The sequence below is a fragment of the Falco peregrinus genome, chromosome 3 (genome assembly GCF_023634155.1).
Source record: "Falco peregrinus isolate bFalPer1 chromosome 3, bFalPer1.pri, whole genome shotgun sequence".
NCBI classification, from domain to species: domain Eukaryota; kingdom Metazoa; phylum Chordata; class Aves; order Falconiformes; family Falconidae; genus Falco; species Falco peregrinus.
Window position 1 is genome coordinate 59,434,398 of NC_073723.1, and position 21,053 is coordinate 59,455,450.

Here is a 21,053-nt window from a genome sequence, read left to right on the forward strand (position 1 = left end):
AAGGAAAAAAGACCTTTTCAGAGTCAGAAATTGTGTCGTGTGTCGTCCCCCCCACCTCCCCTGAAATAAAAAATTCCAGCTTTTATAAATATAATTTCTATCACTGCTACAAACATAAATTTTATGAGATGAAGTCATGACTCAGTTGATATCGTCATTGACACCATTTCACCCAAAGTGGTTGTAAGCTTACTGCATTATGCATGTATCCTTGGTTTTGAGATTTATGCAACGTTCAGAAACAAATTATTTCTCTAAATATGATAAAAGCAAAGTAGCAGTTTTAAGTTTTGAAAAAAAGAGAGTAAAAGTAATAAATGAAGTAAAAACCTTTTTTCCATTCTAGTACATTCTCCAATCTTTGTTATGCAGACAGTAACAAATATTGATTATTACAAGACAGAGTTTTAATGAATGTCTATATTATGCCTATTTTGGTGTGATGAAGTAATAACTGTGAACAGTTTTAGAACTAGTCCAAGGAGGTCTACCTTCTAAAGATGTTTTTCAAGGTTTCCTTTCAAGTGTAGAGTAATGAAGGCTTAGAACAGATTTGCAATAGCAATTGTCAGATGTAAAACTGGTGAGATTTATATACTAGTCCTGAAAGCTCCTGAGCTTGCCTTCAGCATGATACATCACTGTCACAGTGCAGAGCTGCACAGATGCAACCCAAGCATGGCTGCCACTCCAATGTCATTTAAATAAAGAGAAGGATTTGGGTGCTTTGATGTGGCTGCTGGCATTCGGGGCTGACAAAAACAGCTTTCTGTGGTCGCTGGGTTTGCTGCAGGCAAAGCTGCTGGGCAGCTGGAGTGTAGCCTGGTCAGGTAGCACAGCCCTTTGGAAGGGAATGGGAAATTGCTGTGCAACTCCACTATAGATGCAACCGCAGCAATCTCTTACAGAAAATCAGAACCTCAGCTGCTGCAGAGGTGCTTTCAACAAGAATATGTTTTTCACACCAGCATATAACACAAGCCGTGATCGTATGATAGTTCTCTATCTTTGTGGTGTATGATGAATAAGAAATCAGGCACAATGTAAAAAAGTCTTTAAGAATTTTCCCTAATTTCTCCTCTCCTGAAAAGATTTATAACTTCATTAGGAGGAGAGGAGTTTTTAAAAAGTCAAGCCTCTTCAGGTGAACCTTCATTCACGTGTGTCACTGGGAGCACAGTGTATTTGATGCTGCCCTACTTCAGCACCTTAGCTGCCAGGGGCCATACGCTTTCTTTGCTGCACCCTGCCCCTAACCTTCATCCCATACTGCACCCAAGTCAGCAAAGAATTACCAAAATAAGTTGAAAATTACTCTATCTTAGCAGTAATACAAACACAAAAAAATAAAAGAAACAAATGACTGGGCATCAACATGACTTAGATATTAACAGTAACTTTTATTTGTGAGGGCAGCACAATTACTTTCATGTCTCTTTCTCTCACCCTAACATGGTGCAAATTAACAGAAGATCCCAAAGCATGTCTGCAACACTGATTGTCTTGTAATTTCACATTGAAACTAAAGCAAAATACATTATTTTATCTTTTTCTATTTTTAATCTAAAGGGGCCCCAGCATTTCACAGTGAAAGAATATTGCACTTCTGGCTGATCAGAACAGAAAATTATTATGAATAATTAACTTAATTATTGTTGCCTGCTTGCTTGTCTTGTTATGTTGGACATTAAGTACTCCAGACTGAATTTTGTGCAAATGCACATCTCATTCTATGCCTGTGAATTTTCTGCATGGCAGACTTAATACATCAGCTGAGCTCCCCTTAGCAGGCTAAACCAGACAGTACAGGATCACATACCGAGAGTCAAGCATGGTATGGCTGGCAGCAGTTGGAACATAATTTCAAAACGCTAGCAATGAAATAACATTTAAAATACATGTGGCACTGCTGTGGGTGGGATATCTATACTTACTATTCAACAGCAGGCCTTCAGGAATAATTTGGTCCTGATGAGAATTTTATTTTTATATTTAAAAATAAAGTTAAGGAAGTAAGAACAGTGGCAGTGGGTATATTCCATAGCCTGAGAAAGACAAAGAATCATAAAAGAGAGGTCTGGAGGGGTCTTCATGAGGTCATTTTGTCCCTCCTCCAACCCTAAAGCAGGATCAGCAATACCTAAATTTGTCCTGGCAGACATTTTCTACCCTTTTCTTGAAAATGTCCAGTGAAGCGATTTCTCTTGGCAATGCACTCCTGCGCCTAACTATCATTACCATTAGGAAAATTTTCCTAACATATAGCTTGTGTATGTCCTTGCACTCTAAGGCAGCATTTCTTCTCCTGTCCCCACTGGACATTATTAACTTCCTTTCTGAGGCAGCATTTTAAATAGGTGGGCAGAAGCAGGGCTAAAAATAAACAAGTCCAGTTTTGCATGCAAATACGCAGGTTGGCTGTGTAAAAGCTATACCCTGAAAGAGATGGCTGAAAACCACATCTTGGTTCAGTAATTATAATTGTGTTTCTTAAAGCAAGCCCTAGAAGTGACCATTTGAACCATAAAGTATAGTGATAGACCTTGCTTTTTAAAACAGACAATGGGGTGGACTTACACTCACCAAAATAATTTTCTCTAAAATGTATAAATGTTTACAGGATTTAACTGAGAGAAGCTAACAATTTACACTTCCATCTGTAGCTATGTGTAACATAAAGCTTAAAGCTGGGCCACGTGACTAGATACAGGACAAGGACTTCCATTTCTGCAAGTAAGCCAATCATCTAAATGAAGTTGCAGCTTTTCTTTAACAGAAATATCTGCTCCAGTATTGCCAAAAGATCACACTTTGACTAGCAAATTTAAAGTATTTTTTTTGTTTTTGGCTGATGTTTATTCTTGGGTAAGTTAATTTTAATTGATGTCCTCAGATTTCAACAAATAAAGGTAAAAGTACAAGCCAGGCAACAACTGTAGTGTAAGTCACAGATTACAACCAAATTCTGACTTCTTCTCTTAGAGAAACAGGAAATAACTTTGTTTATACAAATGTGACATTACTGACATAACAGGGCACAGGGACATATGGAGCTAGGTGTAGACTGACAGAAAGGTAAGTTTCACGAGGGGATAAGCAACGTCTGCTAGCAGTGAGACTGTAATAGCTAGGGCATCCCAGTTTCATTGCAAGATAAACTGGTGAGGATCATCACAGGAGGAGTGCCCATCCTACTTACATGCTATACAGCGAACTGTAGGAATGCCCTGTCTCCACAGAGGATTGTACAGTGAGATGAGCAGGTTCATTTCTGTGCTGTAAAGGTGTACATATCTTTGTGTGTGGGGACACAAAGCCCAGAAGAAATGCTGCCATGGGGCGCAAGCTTTCTCACATGCCCATCAGTGATATTAAGCATTAACTGACTGATGATGCTATATGTATCTATCATCAGTGGAAAGTTGCAATTGTTCATTAAAAGCTCCAAGGTCAAAGTTCCTTCAATAAATCTATATCCTCTGCTCCTTAAATATCACGTACACAAAATAGATGTCAGCTGCCCTAAGGAAACCATTGGCTTCAGAGGTATACTCACTTACTACCTCAAAATAAATATATTTTTTATTGCCTTGCCTTTCAAATTTTCTTCTGACTTACAAACTATTCACTAAACTTAATCATACCTGACACATGAGCCTGAAAAGTGAGAAACCTGTTTGAAGCTTCTCCCTAGCTTTCAAAGAAAAAAGAGAAGGAATTGCGATAATATGAACAAAAAGCTAAGTAATAATATCATGCATCAGTAACTGCAGACTGGGAAAGTTACTACCCAGGCCAACAATACTTCTAGAATACTATTCCTCTGGCTGCACGTCCAAACCTCATGGAGATGCTCCATTCTCTTTCATATGAAAGCCAAAAAAACCCCCTCTTCAAGCAAACACACCTCAAGGAAAACAGAAATAATTCTTTCACTAGCTAAACACCTGATGAAAATGTAAGAGAAACATACTGTAAAACACTAATAAAAGATTAATTAGACTTATTCCTTTTGTACTAATAAGGAAAGTCATTGTTCCCTAACTGAAAGTCACTCAACAAGAAAGAAAATTAACAAGCTTCCCTGCATGTGTCTAAAAATACTCCCTATAAGGAAGATGAGGTATTGCATCACGTTGTATGGTCCCTCTTCCTTCCCCCTACCCCTGATCTGGGCCAGTGAAGTTAATGAGACATTTTTATTAATTTTAGCAGAATGAGGACAACACCTCCATTTAAAAAAGCAGTATGCTTTTGTTTATATAACACCTTTTTCTGGGGATAATTTGAAACATGTTATAGTAATATAGAAATAGCCTAAGGTAAACAGGACCTCATTCCTAAGACCAAGATGGTTTTCATATCGTATTTCACACCATACTGTATCGTGAAATGCAGTGTAAGGACATCAGATTCAGTTTGCTCAAGTGCCACAACAACCTAGCCAATGTGTCAGGCTACAATTATCCTTACATCCCTTATCGTTTCCCTCAGTGCAGACACTTCCCAAGAACAGCATTTGTGAAAAGCTGAAAAAGTGGGAGAACCATCTCCAGAGTTTATATTGATCCATGATTTTCTGAGAGACTGTATATTTCAGTTTGAGAAGCCATGAAGATTTCTACATACGGAAATGCATGTGTTGCATCACTATAGGAAAACCAAAGCTATAATGACCTCCAGCTTTGCTCATAAGATTTAAAAACATCCTTGCCATGCAACATGCTGTGTCTTTAGTGTAAAAACCTTTTGGACCTTTGCTCATCCTTTCATACATGTTAGTCCACGTTTGAAAGGCATTATTCAATTTCACCGTTAATTCACTCTGTGCATATGATGCACTTTATCATCCCATCAGTCTATATGGATGTGCCCATGTGTGCATATCCCCTTTCCTCCTGATTACCACAAATTGCCATCAGACAAAATTATTTGAGAGTATTATTTTTACAAGTGTAAAGGGATTTTCTATCTGAAACACCTTATACTATGTAACAATGGGGTGGCTAGATTTTTTTTTTTACAAGTAGTCCTAGCAGAGCTGGTCCTGCAACTCTAACAAGATTTGATTTGTAATCTAGGTTGACCCTAGTTTGAATGCTTGTTCTCCAGGAACTGATCTGATCCTTTCTCAGACAGGTGATGAACAGTTAGAATTCAGGACGTATAAATCAGATCTACCCATTTCTTCCTGCTTTTTCCACTGTTTTTGTTTGCTACCAGATTCTGCCTCTTAATTGAGCTTGATTATTTACTGTGGTTTTATAGGATGTTGAGAAAAATAGTGCAGAGGCTTTCAAGACAATTTTATCTTCAGAGTCCCATAAACATATAAGTATAAAGTACTTATGCTATTTGTATTAGCACACAGAAAATAAGCCTGGATGTACACAAATAACATGCACATATTTTGAGATATAATTTTTGAAAGGTGTCTGATAAACTTTAAAGTTAGGAAGTGGTTGGTTTATTCTATTCTAAGTATCACTTATCTATGCAGTAAATCACAGGAATAGATGCAGCTATGGTGGAAGTTACACAGACAAATTCTTTACCATGGGATAAAAAGGAGAAATGCCTAATGTTTTTTGCTTATATGCTCACACATTCCTTTCATCATCAGTGGTGTAATTTGGTGCCCATTAAAAAATGTTTGAGGTGTTTATAACTGTGTTTCTCCACGTCATAGATGACTGGAAAAACACGATGTTTCTATTAGAATATCTTGAAAATAAAAATTTGTTAAGAAAAAACTGATTTCTATTCTTCCTTCTCTCCTTTTTACGCAGGTTCTACAAATGCATGTCCAAAGTATCAAGATCATTGAAACTGTCAATATACTGGTGATCAGAGTACAATTCATCTCAGAAAAAAGTTTGCATGATCAAATATTAATTCAAAGGAACAATTCTGCAACTGTATATAACCCAAAAAACCCATGCAAAATGTCCACAAATACATTACCATTAAGTACTGTAATATTTTGGAGAAGAAAAAAAAAAGCAGCTGTGCAGAAGACTCAAGTGGCTGAAGTCGCTACAGTAGCAGCAATATTGAGTTAGGAAGCAGAATGTGAAGCTATGTTTTAAGTGGTGAGTGTTTGTACAGTAGAGTAGAGGAAGAGGGCCAGCAAAAGTAGGAAAACTATGGTAACAGGATCCCTCTCTTAGACGTCTTGTCCTCAACCAGAGTTTCCAGTCCCTCCCAAATTCCTCATCTTTTAGCTCACTAGCTATTTTGCTCACTCAAGAGATCATAAGGGATGGATGCAGATCTTTCTTTGCCTTACTCAGCTACAGATCGTCATAAGGTTTACTGGAACTTTGTGCCTTCCAGACTGCAGTCTCTCTAGCGAACTCGGTTAAAGCTGGCCAATGGATTCAAAAGTTACTGGGAGGTGGAGATGACAGGTTGGCATGTGGACGTTGTAATTGCATACTTTTTTTCCAATGAAAACCAGGCTAAGCATAACCAAGGTACATATAGGTAGTGAAGAAACATATCCTGATCTGAGCTCAGCTGTAGTAGAGTTATCTGTCATCTGCACCTTCTTTAGAAGTTAGCTAACCAGTCCGTTTTCCATGTGCTTACAAGGGCAAGAGAAACTTTTGCCACTTTTCAGGAATGGGCAAGAAAATGTCACTTTTTTTCCAGCTGATCAGTTTATCTAGGCTGAAAGATTAAACACCAAGAGGATACTGCCAACAAGACAGAGAGAAAAAGCTGCTTACTTCCCGGTAGGATAATGAGAGTGCTGCAGCGGAGGTGTGCATTTCAAGATCACAGCAAGCTGTGCTTTATTCAGAATGGTACCACAGCATTTGACACGTGCTGTAACCACATGGATACCATGGCATGGGAGAAATATTGTAGGAGGGAGATTGTAAGGTATAGCAAGAAAAAAACCTCAGCAAACCCAGGAAAATAAATTTGTATTATGTAAACGAGACATGACACAGTTGTGCAGTTCAAAAGTTATTCCTTATATAAAAAGAAACATTGGTAATAATGAAAATCCTTTCTTAGAAGACTAGGTGCATGAGCAATCGTAGGTAGGTAGGTGGGAGGAACAGCGTGGGTCATGAGACCAATATTAGACTTCAAGTACTCAGAGAGGAAAAGTCCCACAAGATGAAAAATCCCTTCAAAACCAACAGTGAAAACAAAAGGGAACATGTTCTTAAGTTGTTTGATCTGCCAAAGATGAAAGCGAAGCCAGCTAGAGACTGCATACAGAGAAAACAGAGAAAGAGAGTAGCAGAAGTGCAGAAGGTCCCTGACAATTACCACTGTAGGAGCACCAGTTTCACAAGGTGCCTTGTTCTTCACTAACAGAAAAAACATAATTAGAGGAGTGGAATACCATTCAGCGTTAAGGTGTTAATAAAGTTCTGCTAGGTCAGCTAGAAAGTCCACTAGTGTCAGTAAAAGGCTGCCTGCTGACTAGAGGGGCTTTTGGCTCATTTCCACAATGCTCTATTCAGGTGCAAATTGAACTCAAGTCAACAATAAGCCAAGGAAGTAACTTGTTATCACACATTACACAATTGCTTGATGACCTACATGCAGTGAGTCAGGGGCCCTAATTTAGTCTCTGACCAACACGTCAGCAAAACTCTATCACAACTCTTTGAGTAATCAGGGTAGCCCTGGGATGAACAAGCAATGTCATGGTCAAGGTCAAGTCACGCTACTAAGAAAGTATGAGGAAGTCTGCAAAAAAGACCTATCATAACAGAAGACTTCAATTCCCAGGAAACACTTGGCTAGTTCTCACCTGCCTGCCTGCCCCGCCCCAGTTATCATGTTCAGCAGAAAGGAATAAAAGCAATGTGTAATTATGTATTATAGAATTTGTCTCTGAAAGTGGAAAGCTTTTCCAGGAAGACACATTTCTATAAAGTATCATCATAGATTAAAAGAAATAATTCAGCCAGTTTATGCTGAAAAGTCATTGAAAAAGAGAAGCCATTTCATATTTTGTCATCTTTTTTGTTTTACTACCATTTCCCATTTCCCCCTTCCTTCTACCCAGTGATTTACATCCTACTTCTGCATAGCTCCTAAGCTTACATGAATTTTAGAGTGCAGCTTAAAATTAAGCATACTCCTAAAAGCTTTCCTGAATAGGAAAGGTTTTAAAAACATGTGAAAAGACATATTTGACCAAGCATTTTGCTGAATTGCAATAATTTGAAAGCTAAACCTAAAAGCTTCTGCTGCCTAGCCCCTCTGATCTAACATCCTCTGTGGGTGAACAGTGACATGCAGGACTTTTTATTTTTAATAATTCCATTTTCTTTTGCAAATCACATATCTACAGAGAACAGAAATGACCAAGAGCAAAGACACTTACTGTGATGCACTGTGCTCCACATTACATATATTACAAAACTATGTAACATATGTTTCTAAAGTCTCAAAAAGAATAAATTCTGTGCCTGTTAGTGTGTCCATGCATAAAGCACGGCTTTATGGAGTTTGTGGTGGTATGTAACATTTATGTTCACCTCGCAGAGATTGCAATAACTGATCTCAGAGGAGGGTTTTGGCTCAGACAAGGATGTGGTAAAGCCTGCTGGATGATGAGAGGAATCACTGGATCCCTTGAGTAAGTACCAGCTAGCTTATGAAAATCCCTGCAGAAAGAGACTGCTTTCTCCTTTGGACACTAATGGAAAGACAGAGCAGAAGCAATTCCTGACTTCCCCAGAGACAAAGTCAGGCAGGTTTCTCTGGGGAGCTGCAATAAGCATGTTTTTTTCCTTCTGGTCTATTCATCACTGATGTCAAGAGCATGACATTCTTAACAAGGATCAAAAGCTTTTCTCTAAAATCTATTTCTCAGATAAGGTCTCTGGGAAAAAAAAATGGGGTAGAGGAGAACAAGGAAGGAGAGGAAATTAATGAGGAAAATGCAGGAGGAGTCTTTTGTCTCTAATCACAGATGGTAGAAGAGATGCAGCTCTTCTTTTTCCATTTTAAAGCTACAGCCTTAGGCAAGTTATACTAAAATTAGGTTATTTTTGGTTCATTGAACTATGATTCACTATTATAGCTACAAATTTTGCAGAAGACAGACAGAAACAATTGTTGATTTTAATCTACACTATTTTCTTTCCTGGATAGAATTTATTTTCTTGCTTTAGGGGCCCTCTCCATTTTGGAATAATTTAAAATAAAACACTAATACCAAAATTGTCCATTTGTGTAATTTTCATGAGAATCTGGGTGGTTCTTTTAAAAGGCACAGATAAAAGAAAACCATAAAGTGACATGTAAAAAATCATAAATTCATCATTCCTCATGACTAAAGCTTTCATAAATGATTAAAAAATAATTCAGTTTTGGTTATATTTCTCCACAAAATACAGTGCAATTCTGAGTGAACAGGGAAACCCTGGATTTGTCTATTTTCAGATGGTTATTGTTCTTTTTAATTAAATGTCAGATGCTCTCTGATGAGTTGCAAAGACTAGCTTAGGGCTAGTTTCACATGTTGAGTATACATAAATATACAATTATGCAAAGCTTTTGCAGGCCAAAGCTGTAATTCAGGAAAGTATTTAAAGAACAGACCTATAAAGAACAGAATACTCAACACTAACAGGTTGGAATACTTGGCAAATTCAAAGCACAGGCAGTAGGGGTCCCTTTCCAGAATAACATGGAAATACATTCCCAAATCTACTGTTGTTCAGAAAAAAACCCAACGCAAAATAATTATGACCAAACACACTTGTTTAAATACTTTCCTTAACTGGTGCCTAGAAGGTAGAACCCAATAGGAACAGAAACTGCATGTCTTAATGGAGCGCTCTGTATGATGTAGTAAAACATGGACTTACTTGAGGGTGGTGAGCTCTGTAAGGGATGGCTGGGTGGCCTTGAGATAGCTCTCTCTCCGTGCAGCAATCTTTGGAGATGGCTTTGGACTCGTATCTGAGTCTCCACTGTCATCATCCCCCATGGCTTTGATGTAACTGCCACTACGCATTCGTCGGCAGGGAATCTCATCATCTTTCCCTCGTGGAGTGTATCCAGTCCATTCATCTTGAGGAACCTGAAGTGATAAAACCAATTCCCTTATTAGCATACCCTGAGGTAATTGCACAGCAATACTTGACCATGCTAAGTCACAACAGAGCCGTAACTAAAACTCTCGTGGCCAAGAGCCCATCCTCAATCCAATTTGACTGTGGGTTGCTGTTTGCAGCAGCGGCCTGCTTCACCCCCTGCGTAGGCGCAAGAACCCCTGGGGCTGTTTGGTATTTTCCACTACTTATCTGGGAAGTTTCTAGCAAACATGCTGACATAGGAACCTCAGTTAGATCTAACACTGGGCTGGATAAATCTGGCTTTTTGGTGGTTTCTATTCAAAGTGCTTACAAACCAGATCAGTGTGGTTTTGGTTCAGCTCAACATACTGAGCACCTCTGGGGAGGCACAAAACATGAAATACAAATCCCTATATCATAATCTTTTAAGACAGTGTGCATAGCTACAGTCACCAGGATGACTTTGGTTGAAGATACATTTCAGATTAGTGGAGCTAGGTACTAATCATCACAAGAGTAGGTTTGCAAGTGTGAAATTCTACTGCTATCGCTTCTATAGCATAATTAGTGTGACTGAACACCTGCCAGCTTGCAGGGATCCTCCTTTTGAATTACGTTAGCCTGAGTGCCTGAGCCATACAACTCTTTATTCCCTTCTTTTTCTTCTTATTGATGTGCATTATTTCTCTTGATCTGAAGGAAGTGCTGTCCCTTCTTTGCACTGGAAATCTGGAACACTCAGAACGTGCAGCCATGGCATTTTGGAACATAGCAGAGGATAGTACAAGAGCATGGTGCTCTTGCCCACCCATCCTTTCCCTTTGTTCCTGGGGCTTCTGACCATTGTAAACCAACACTGTTCTCTTTCCTGTAACGGTAGAAACAACGTACAGTGCAGCAGAGTCCTTGAAGAAGTTGTCCTGAAGTTATTTTGCAGAAGCCCCATTTTTATAGTAAAAGTGAAACCACCAAAGGGCTTTTTAGTTAGACATATTTTGTGTTAGATTTAAATAAATGTATGTGTGAATTTTTAGTTTGCTACTTTTCTGATTATTCTTAGTGAATCAACTCTATAAAGCAAGCTATAACTACAATGCTCAGAAACATAAGTCATATTAAACAAGAAGTTTCAATTTTGGGTTGCTAAAATTTATCCCGCAGCTTACAAATATGAGCATCTACCAGGATAATCACTGACTGTCTCTTTTCTATGGAAAGTTTGTTCTTCAACAACATCTAACTTCTGCTAAGTATCTTATGTATCCATTGCTTCCCAAACTTCAGCCAGAGCATTGACATGCTAGCTTGTTTAGACAACCAAAACGGAAATGTTGGACTGTTTGCTAACAGCTTAGCTATTGATTCCCACTACAAACATTATAAACATCAGAGGCTGTAAGGCCTTTCAAATGTTAATTTCAATGTAGGTTAAATTTTTATGGCAGTTTGTCAATCTATGTTGCTATAAACTGCAATCCAAATCCTACTTTGCTATACAAAGGAACAGAGATATTTCATGGTCCTAAGTATTCATGGGCTTATTACTATTTATAATTAATTAACCAAACTATTCACAAGTCATGCCATTACTTTGTTTCCTGCTGATTTCAAAACCAAGACCGTGCCAACTTCCTTCCTTTATTGACCCTTTTCCCACTACTGTCATCATGATTTAGGGCTTTCCTTGAACTTCCAGGCTCAAACAAGTCCGTCTTTCCTCTTGGGCTCAGTCTAAGCTCTTTTTTTTTTGTCCCAGATCTCTTTTGGTCAAGCCTGGCCTTGACAAACTCACTTGGAGCACTGATATTTTCCTCAGAGGACTTAAGATTTAATCCTGAAAGTGTACTCTAATTTGTATCTTTATCAACATTTCTTCTTATGACTCAGTCTTCCTTCTCAGGGCTCAAACTTCCTTCTCAGTTGCCCCCCATTTTATTTAACCAATTATTTCCCTTGTGCCTTTTTAAAGTTAATTTCCACGTGTTCTTTAAATATCCTTCAGTTAATGACTCTGGTAACTCTACTTCTGTGAAACATTTAAAATCTTACCTTCCAGCAGCACACAAATTTTATCATTGATTTCTTTTTTTAGAATTATTTTTAATTTTTTTATTTTTCTTTTTTTTCTTTTTTTTTCTTTTTGATATTTGCATGGGCTTCAAGAACTAAGTTCCTTAAGGCAAGAATATATTTCAAAGTCCAGTTTTCTTACTGAAAAATGTCACGCAGAATTGCACATCTATAGGAAGTAATTAAATAAATACATTTAAAACCAATTAAAACATCCTAAAGAATCATAAGACTCTGACTGAGAACTGAAGTTTTACAGACTGAGAGTACGAAGTACTAACAGAATCCACTGGAGGAAGAGAATGGAATACATGGTTCTGATATGTTTCCATGTTAAAAAAGGGAAAAAAAAAAAAAGAAAGCAAAAGCAATAGCAATGTTTCAATTCTGTGGCTACTAAGTTTATGCCTAGACCCCAGATCTGGAAAGTTGATGCTTTCCTTGTGTGTAAACATTTCTAAAATGCAAATGAAAGTAAAAGTTGGTAGTGGTTTCAAATTTGATTTTTGACATACAAAACTATGGAGCATTTTACACTCTTCTTCCAGACATGACAGACAGAGAATAATATTTTTTTTCAGATCTTATTCCTGCATTGGTTCTAGGCCTATAGCATTATCAAACACAAAAAATACAATCTATATTCATACCACCTCTCACAGACATTTTGGAAACTACAGCTCATGCTTGTCAGCTATAAAACCTTGACTTTTTAAACAACTCATGTACAAAAAAGAAGAACAGGCTTAGTAAAATCAAGCTCTGCTCATATTTTGGTGACATGCTTGGGCTTCAGTCAGAAGTTTAAAACCTGTAGTAGTGTATTTCTGATCTGTTTTCAGACAGATATTAGATATATAAGTCAGAGTATGTAAAGAATCTGTGAATTCTCAGAGGACATGCACTTTAATCTGTTTAATATTTCATACATTATACTTTAGTTAAAGATCTGTGTTTTTTCTCATTAAAATAAACTAGTGATTTAATATTTAATGAACTAAATAAAATATGGTAGTATAATGCTAAGCTTGGTGTCTTTAACTAAGGAAAAGTCAGGGGAGTAAAGTTACAATGCTCATACAGCACCCATAATTCAGGCAAGCTGAACACTTACAGTTTTATTAAATAATAGACATACTGTAAAATTTAACTTTATAGTTTATAGGTGCAATTACAATGATGAGATATAGTTGCTGTGGGCACCATAACTCTGGAATTCTTGAGTTCTGTTATCAATAACCCCAGACATAAGTACAATACTTTTAAACCCAAAGCTTCTTAAAATGATTTAGATACAATAGGCCAAGCTGGTTGCAATGAATTTACCACAAAGCTTCCTATTCGCACATGTAAACACTGTGTATGTACCACGATGAGCTTTGAATGCATTGCTCTGGCCCCACAGTTTGTATGATGTGATCAGGAGGAAGTTTCCAGTCTGAGCTCCGCTCACTCACCAAAGTGAGCAGCCACTAAAAAACAGCACGCTACCCTTTCAGTAGCTCTTTCACCTTTTAAAAACTCTGGTTGCAGAAAATGAAAGTTGAGCTGTCACATAGAGACCAGGGGCACAGCAGTCCCAGGGAGTGCCACAAACCCACCGGCTCATTTGTGTACTGGCAGCCACCTGTATGTGCAAAACCCAAGGGGATGATACAAATGCAACCCAAGTTCCATTACCATGTCATGGGTTTAAGGTTTACCTGTATGTGCCAAAGAGAAAAGGATGGCTATGGTTAGGAAAAACAACCAGATTTAGAGAACAGCCTAAAATAATCCAAGTATGCTTCTAATTTCAGTTAACACATTAAGGAAGTCAGAGTGTTTGTACAAACTATCTTGCCTGCCTAGACAAAGCTGCAGTAGAAGAATATAATGGATATTTGATTAAAAAGCTATTTTAGTTAAATAGTTTGCCAGTTTTCTTGCAGACATTTAAGGCTGAGTGGTTTTTTGTTTGGTTTTTTTTTTTTTTTTCAGTAAGGTTTTGGTATTTGAGTGGGTATTAGGGAAAGACATTTAGGTCCAGATCCCCTTTATCTTATTTCAGTTTTTCAAGAGTTGAAAACCTTAATTTCAGAAGTTGGAGTAGGAGAAAACAGACATCATGTAACTGTTGGAGAACACTTGCAGGGTAAAGAAATGCTTTAGAAGTAGATTTTTGCTTTGGCTATTAATGGTTGTAATACTTTTTATGAAAGGATCTCAGAGCACTGTGTATTACTTGAGCAGGAGAAACAGCCCTTAAAGCTCAGCATTTCCATTCATTGTACCTATTTTGCTGTTTAGAAAACACAGGCAGAAAAATAGTACTTTTGTGCCTATAGTCAAATACCTCAAGCAATACCTACTAAAAGAAGTGACCTCATTTTCAGAGTGCTTTCTTTGGTGCCTGAAAGGAATGGCTGTAACAGCTCATGCAGAAGATGCAATTTACTGTCACAGTAAAGTGTTTCATATCAGCGAAAAAAGTAAAAGAAATAGCCCTCTCAAAACTACACATTGTGAAAATAAAATGGAACACATTATTGCATGTTTCTATACATTCTGTTTCTATACATACTAAACTATGTACTAAACGTTCTGTAGTGTGTTTCTTCTGTTGATCTGGAAAAATGCCGGGAAAAGTGTCTATGTGAACCTCCAGCTCTTTTATTTTTTTCAGTCAGGAGGTCTGCACAAATTTTCCCACAGGCTCTTCCTTTGTTTGAATGGCCAATGTTACGTCTTGCAAGGTCGCATACTACACTGCATGCAAGTGCATATGCATGGTATCTGCTGCATTAGAGAATTAATAGCATTAAGATTGACACACCTGAGATAAAGCTGTTTCATGCTTTTAAGAAAATAGTATTATCTAATTACCTTGGCAATATGATTTTTTTCAGTATCAGAATATCAAGCAGGAACATCACTTGCATGATTGTTTTTACTCATGAAAAAGGGGGAAGAACTAAACTGAGATCTAACAATGAACATAATTGTTTTTATTAAAATAGAACTATTATTCTTCACACTGTTGAAGTAATAGAGATCCTGGAAACATTTCATCCTGCAAATGATCTTTATGTTCATGTACAATTGTTTCTTTACAAACCTAAATATCAGAAGCACACTTATAGAAAAAGCACAGTGAAACAGAATACCATTATTACTTGAAAATACATAGAAAATATTCAGCAAAGGCCTCTGAGCCAGGCAACATACTGCAACTTAAGACTTCAGCATACACCTAGAAATAAAATGTTTTTTACAAGTATGAAAGCTAAGCCTGACTATAGGTCCTTTCTTCTGATTAAATGGCAAATACAAGATTCTTTTGTAAACAGAACAGACTATACAGATAACATAATGCCACCAGCCAGCATCTTGCCTGGATTCAGCTTGATTTAGTGTATAGATTACCTGTCCTGATCATTAACTAAATGTATGTTGCTCTGGAGGTGTTCACACTTTGTCATTAGCCAGACTGGACTGACTGGTCAATTCCTTTAATGCATTTTTTGATATAAAGGAACTGCATTTTTCTAATAGATAGTCTAGGTCCCCAAATAAAGAAACTAAGCAAACAGGTTTACTGCCCCCTCGGTTTTCAAGCATTAATTTCAAAAGCTCACACATAGTGGTATGTGAAATAAACCCAGAATGTAAGGACAAAGCTAAAGAACACAGTTGTTATTCAATTTCTAAACAATAAAATGAGAATAACCAATTTCCTTCCTTTTTTTTTCCCCCCAAATTGTTATTAACTTACCTTACCAGATGAAATAGCAAACAGACTGTCTCTATAGCAAATTAAGTTCATTATTGATTTCTAGTTTGATTTGGTTTATTGCAGCTGAAATCATTAAAGCTTCTCCCTGTGCTTTGCCAAAGCAATGTGGATGACTATAGAAGTAAACACAAGGACTGGAAGGAGTGGCTAACCATCGCTCACAGCAGTAGACTCGTAACTTTAGCTTTCTATTAGTATGCAAATACTTAATGAAGTGAAATCACACAACTGAAGAACAATGCTTAATGACTGCTCAGTGCAGATTTTCAAACCCATGCAATTTGGTTTTCTTAGCCAGTATTATGCCTCTTCTGTTGTGCTGTTAAGGAAGTTTCAATTGCCATCTTCCCCTTATTAAGCCTATTCCTAGCACTCATGAATATTGAATTAATAAGACCAATAAAGATGAGTAGCATTTCATTCTATCAATGTGCATGCGTTAAGAATCATTGAAGTATGCAAAAAACCCTGATGCCTTAGAAAGCTTAAAGAACAATATATAAGCCTCAAATGTTTTCAAAAAGGCAGATAGGAAGGTTGCTTCTATTTAGGACAAACAACATGCTCAGCCCCACCTGCTTTAGCTTACACTATTTCAGCAGTCAGGTTCTACTACAAATTCATTTAATTTAGCTGACTTATCTCCATAATTTTTACATGAAGAGCATTAAAAGTCAAGACGAAGACCCTGTCCAAGATAAAACATTACTTCCTCAATCCCAAGTGCCTACACCTTGCATCAAACCTGAACAAGCGGTGTGAATTGCAATCTTCATTCACATAACAGTAGTTTGGAAAGTCTTCTGAAACACGAATCCTCATAAAGTAAGTCATCAGACAAAAGTCTTCAAGCATCACTCCAGTTTATAGTTTTCATTCACCAGAAGGTACCTTGACCACTAGTTTGTCAATCTGCTTCACATTCTGTATCATGAAGAGGAATGTGTGTCTCCTACATAAAACAACCACGTCTTGATTCCTGATAAATTTTTTCCTTCTGCTTTGTGCATAAAAATCCAATCAACCATGAAATGGGCCACGTAGATACAGTAATTCCAGCCAAAGGACTTGCAAGTTTGCCACCCACAAACACATTCTGCAGAAAGGAAGCCAGACAGCAACTACCACATCTGTTAGCTGAAGGAAATGTAGCTGAAGGTCATACAGCAGGACTCTTAGCCAGGACCTCAAGCTAAAACTGCTTCGGTGATACTCATGGATGATAGTCTCTCTGTAGCAGAGGGCAGACATTCATTCTCATCTTTCTCAATATCCTTGAAGCTTTCAGTATGCTTGGCTATAATAAGATACGACTCCTTGCCCAAGTAAAGATAACAGAATGACTGTTAACATAAATACCAAAGGACACTTTCAATGACTAGCAATGAATACATGTTCTTTCACTTCTAGATACCTTCTTCTGGTGAGGCAGGTCTCTTCCTAACCGCTCCAGCACCTGCATACAGTGACTAGTTTGCATCAAATGCCAATACTGTTAAATGAGATGTCATTTTACCTTTCTTTCACTACACATGGCCACAAGTCTGCTATCGAGCAGCCAGCAGGAAACTGGCTTGTGGATGGAGAACATGTGGCAGAATCTGTATCCTTGGAAGAAAACAGATGTGGTGAGGATAGCATTTTGAGAAACAGCCCTTATGCTGTTTCTCTTGGCTGACTGTAACTGGATAATCTGGTGCTTTGCTAATGTGCTCTCGCAGGCAGCTGAACTGCCATCTCCAGCTGGCCGTTAGCTTCTGTCACATTTTAGTGAACAGTGGACAGACTTTATTGTAACTTCCACAATGCTTTCTTTTGGATTACAGCAATGAAATATACCTGTGTAAGAAGCTTTCCTTTGACTCTAAGAAAACCTTCTTGGTTTCAGAACATCATCATGTGTCTTCTCAGTGACTCCAAACTGTCACCTCTGCTCTACAGCAGTGTACCATTGGGTATCAAATCAAATTTATGGTCTTGACTCTCATCTTCTGGGAACTGAACTGCTAGAGACCAGGAAATCTGAAAGATTTCCTAACTGATTAGCAGGCTGGGGTTATGTCAGTAACAAAAATTAGACAAAAACCTACTTGCATAAAAGACTCAGAGACAATTCAAAGTCTGTCTCTGGAAGCCCTGGCCATCAGAACTGTAACAGTGCCTTATCCAACTGCATGGCACATTGTTTAGCCTTTGGTGAGGGAAATACTTACCCATCCAAAGTCCAAACAAGACAGTCCATTGCACAGGCTCAGGGTAAGAGGATGAAAGGACAAATGATACACAATAGATTCATCTTCTTGTTACTTAATTCACTAGTGACAGAAGATCAGCTGTGCAATAAGCACAGCACAAGAGCATTTGTGAGGCAGAACAGAAACTGTGGCCAGCCGCCCCAGCTCAAACCACTCTTCTGGCACTGTCGTATTTCCCCACTCAAGACCTGTACTATAAATTCTATTATTGAAACAAAAAAAAGCAATAACTGGATGTAGGGGAAATATTCCTTATTTGCATTAGCTGAGGAAAACATCATTGATTAGTATTTTTTTCCCCACCTGCTTTGCGTAGCTCCACAATAAAAGTTTAGGATTTCAAGCTCAGATGCAGATTTAAATGATCCTCTTTGCTGGACTTGATTTGCCTTGATTTTTTTTTTTAAGTAGAATTAATGTAAATAATAAGATTAGAACACTCCAGATATTTAAGGCTACAGAAAGGAGTCAGAACCAGGACTGAGTCAAATTGTATCCATGAAGGAACTGAAATAGATACCAAATGCCAGGTATTGTGTGCAGCCATATTTTTCATAAACATTTCTGACATAACAGTATACATAACATCGTGCCACCCATGTATGTTGCTAGTTCCTATATATGGTATGCTAAGACACACAATGGGCAACCAGCTGCTAAAACTGTGTTTATTAATGGATGCGCTGTTAGAATGTAGGATGTTATCAGCATGAACTAACAGCAATACAAGTTAATCTAGAAAAAATAAGATCAGTGCCAGTATATTCAACACTAAGAAGTTACAGAATGGTGATAAAACTGAAGGATAGAAAAGTATCACCTAAGGAACATGGACAGATAAAATGTGAAGTACTGACATTGCTGTAGAACAGCTCTCTTAGTACTTAGGTGGCCCCCATTACTGCATTACTCAGACACCAAAGGTCAGTCCAGCTTTTAATTAAATGAATGAGAACACAGCAGACAGCAGCTGTTAAGGTGAAATATGTGGCAAGATCATTCTCGCAAACTCAGCTGACATTTTTTTTTTTAAGGTAAATTAAAGAACTGCAAAGATGAGAAGGACAGCTATACTGAAATACTCTCCCACAAATTTGTCTTAATATGGCAAAGATATCTTGGGTAGGTTAGCAGGTAGGCTAAATAACCAAGCTATATGTTCAATAGAATTGTTATGAATTTATTTGTAAATAAGCCATTTTGTGCTTTATTTATATTTTCCAAGTGCCAGTGCAAAAAAATATCTAACTTTATTCATTATTCATATTACCCATCTCACAATTTAAAAACTGAAATAAATCAGATTTCTGTGAATTATTTTTTCGTTTTGTTATTGTTAGAAGTTATTTTATTTTAAAATTCATGAACATTTAAGAATTTCCAAATGTTCTCATGATTATTCCATTACCTGGAAGGTGGCCTAGAATACATTACAACATTTGACATTTTATTTCACAGTCATTTGAATTGTTTCACTAGCTTTACTGAGAAGTATGTTTTATGTGAGCTTAGTAAAAAAAGTTTGAAACCTATACCTCAAACACATTGTAGTACTGACTGGAAAACTGAGGGGAAATAATATATGCTTCATTGATTTTCAATCTATAATGGAATAAGAGAGAAACAGACAGATCTTCAGATATATGGAAAATGGAAGATCAATATTAATGGATATTAAACCCCAACTTTTATATATATATACAAGGACATACTAAAAGATTAATTTCAATGTAGTAGTTGCGATGGAAATGCAAACACCACAAGTAGAGATTAACTGAAAATGCAGATAGACTTGCATAGATGAACCCAGTATAAGAGATCTAACATGAATTGTTGTGTTGTAAGGATAAACGCTTTGTAATTTAACATAGCACACTAACAAATCATATGACAGATACTGGTCCTTATTAGCACCCTGACCTAGGGCAATGCCCTCTGTTTGCCTGGACATTCATGGGCACAGGCAACAGAAAGAGACTGGGACTGAGCAATATCTCTTAAGAAACTGGAAGCTCCTTGTCCCGAGTCTGGAAAACAGGTCATAGAAAACTATGAGTTTCTTAACACTACACTTTATATAATAGTTCACATGACAACCTTCACACAGGAAACTGAGCACAGTACCAACCAGAGTCCTTCACCACCAGAAAATGCTTATTATACCCAGAAACTTGTCTTATATTTTTTATGGTATTTCTTACAGTCTCCCACCAAAAGACAAGCAATGCAAATGTAGGAACTCAAATGACTGCACCATCGTTCCCACCTCCTGCACTTCAGTTTTGAGAAGTAAGATTTCCATTCTCAGCCCCAAGTATCTGACACAATTAACTTCAGTCTCATCAAATGGGATCAAGAGGAAACATATGACTGACCCACAGAAGAATAAAAGAGGAATAATATGAAAAATTTCATCTTTTATATTTTTCTCCATCTTTTAATGAAGGGACCAAGGACAACGGGGACGGTAATTAGAGGGAACATTGAATGGCAAAACTATAATTGGAGACAGACTCTGCAGTGTATTTGAAACCCTATTAGCTTCAACAATCATGAATTCATAGAAAACAAGAGTGTAAAAAATTTCTACCCGTGTATTTAGACCCTACTGTTTGCAGAAAAAGGCTGCTGCTTACATTTCATCTTCTATAGTTTTCTTAATTTTAATTTTTTGAGAGGAGAAGTTACCAGGGAAGTAAAGGCTGTCCACTGCTTTATAAATTATTCTCTCAAGGGAGGGAAACCAACTTGGAGAAGAGTTTTGAGAAAAGATGAACAGTTCCTTCTCTCCTTCCTTCAAATCAGTCCAACTTGTAAACTGGATCAAATAAAAGCATTTTCCTGAAGCAAGAAGATAAAAAAAAAGGAATTTAACTTTCTGCCTCCCAGTCCCTC

General features: G+C 37.4%; 1 protein-coding gene across 2 annotated transcripts in view; it reads right to left on the minus strand.

The window, feature by feature from the left end:
* The window catches only part of DLGAP1 (DLG associated protein 1), a 430,204-nt gene that overhangs the window by 118,136 nt on the left and 291,015 nt on the right, over positions 1-21,053 (minus strand). For both annotated transcript variants that reach the window (XM_027785332.2, XM_055800551.1), the window contains one exon: positions 9,849-10,063. In XM_027785332.2, the coding sequence (XP_027641133.2) occupies positions 9,849-10,063 (215 nt within the window). The remainder of the gene's footprint in view (positions 1-9,848; positions 10,064-21,053) is intronic.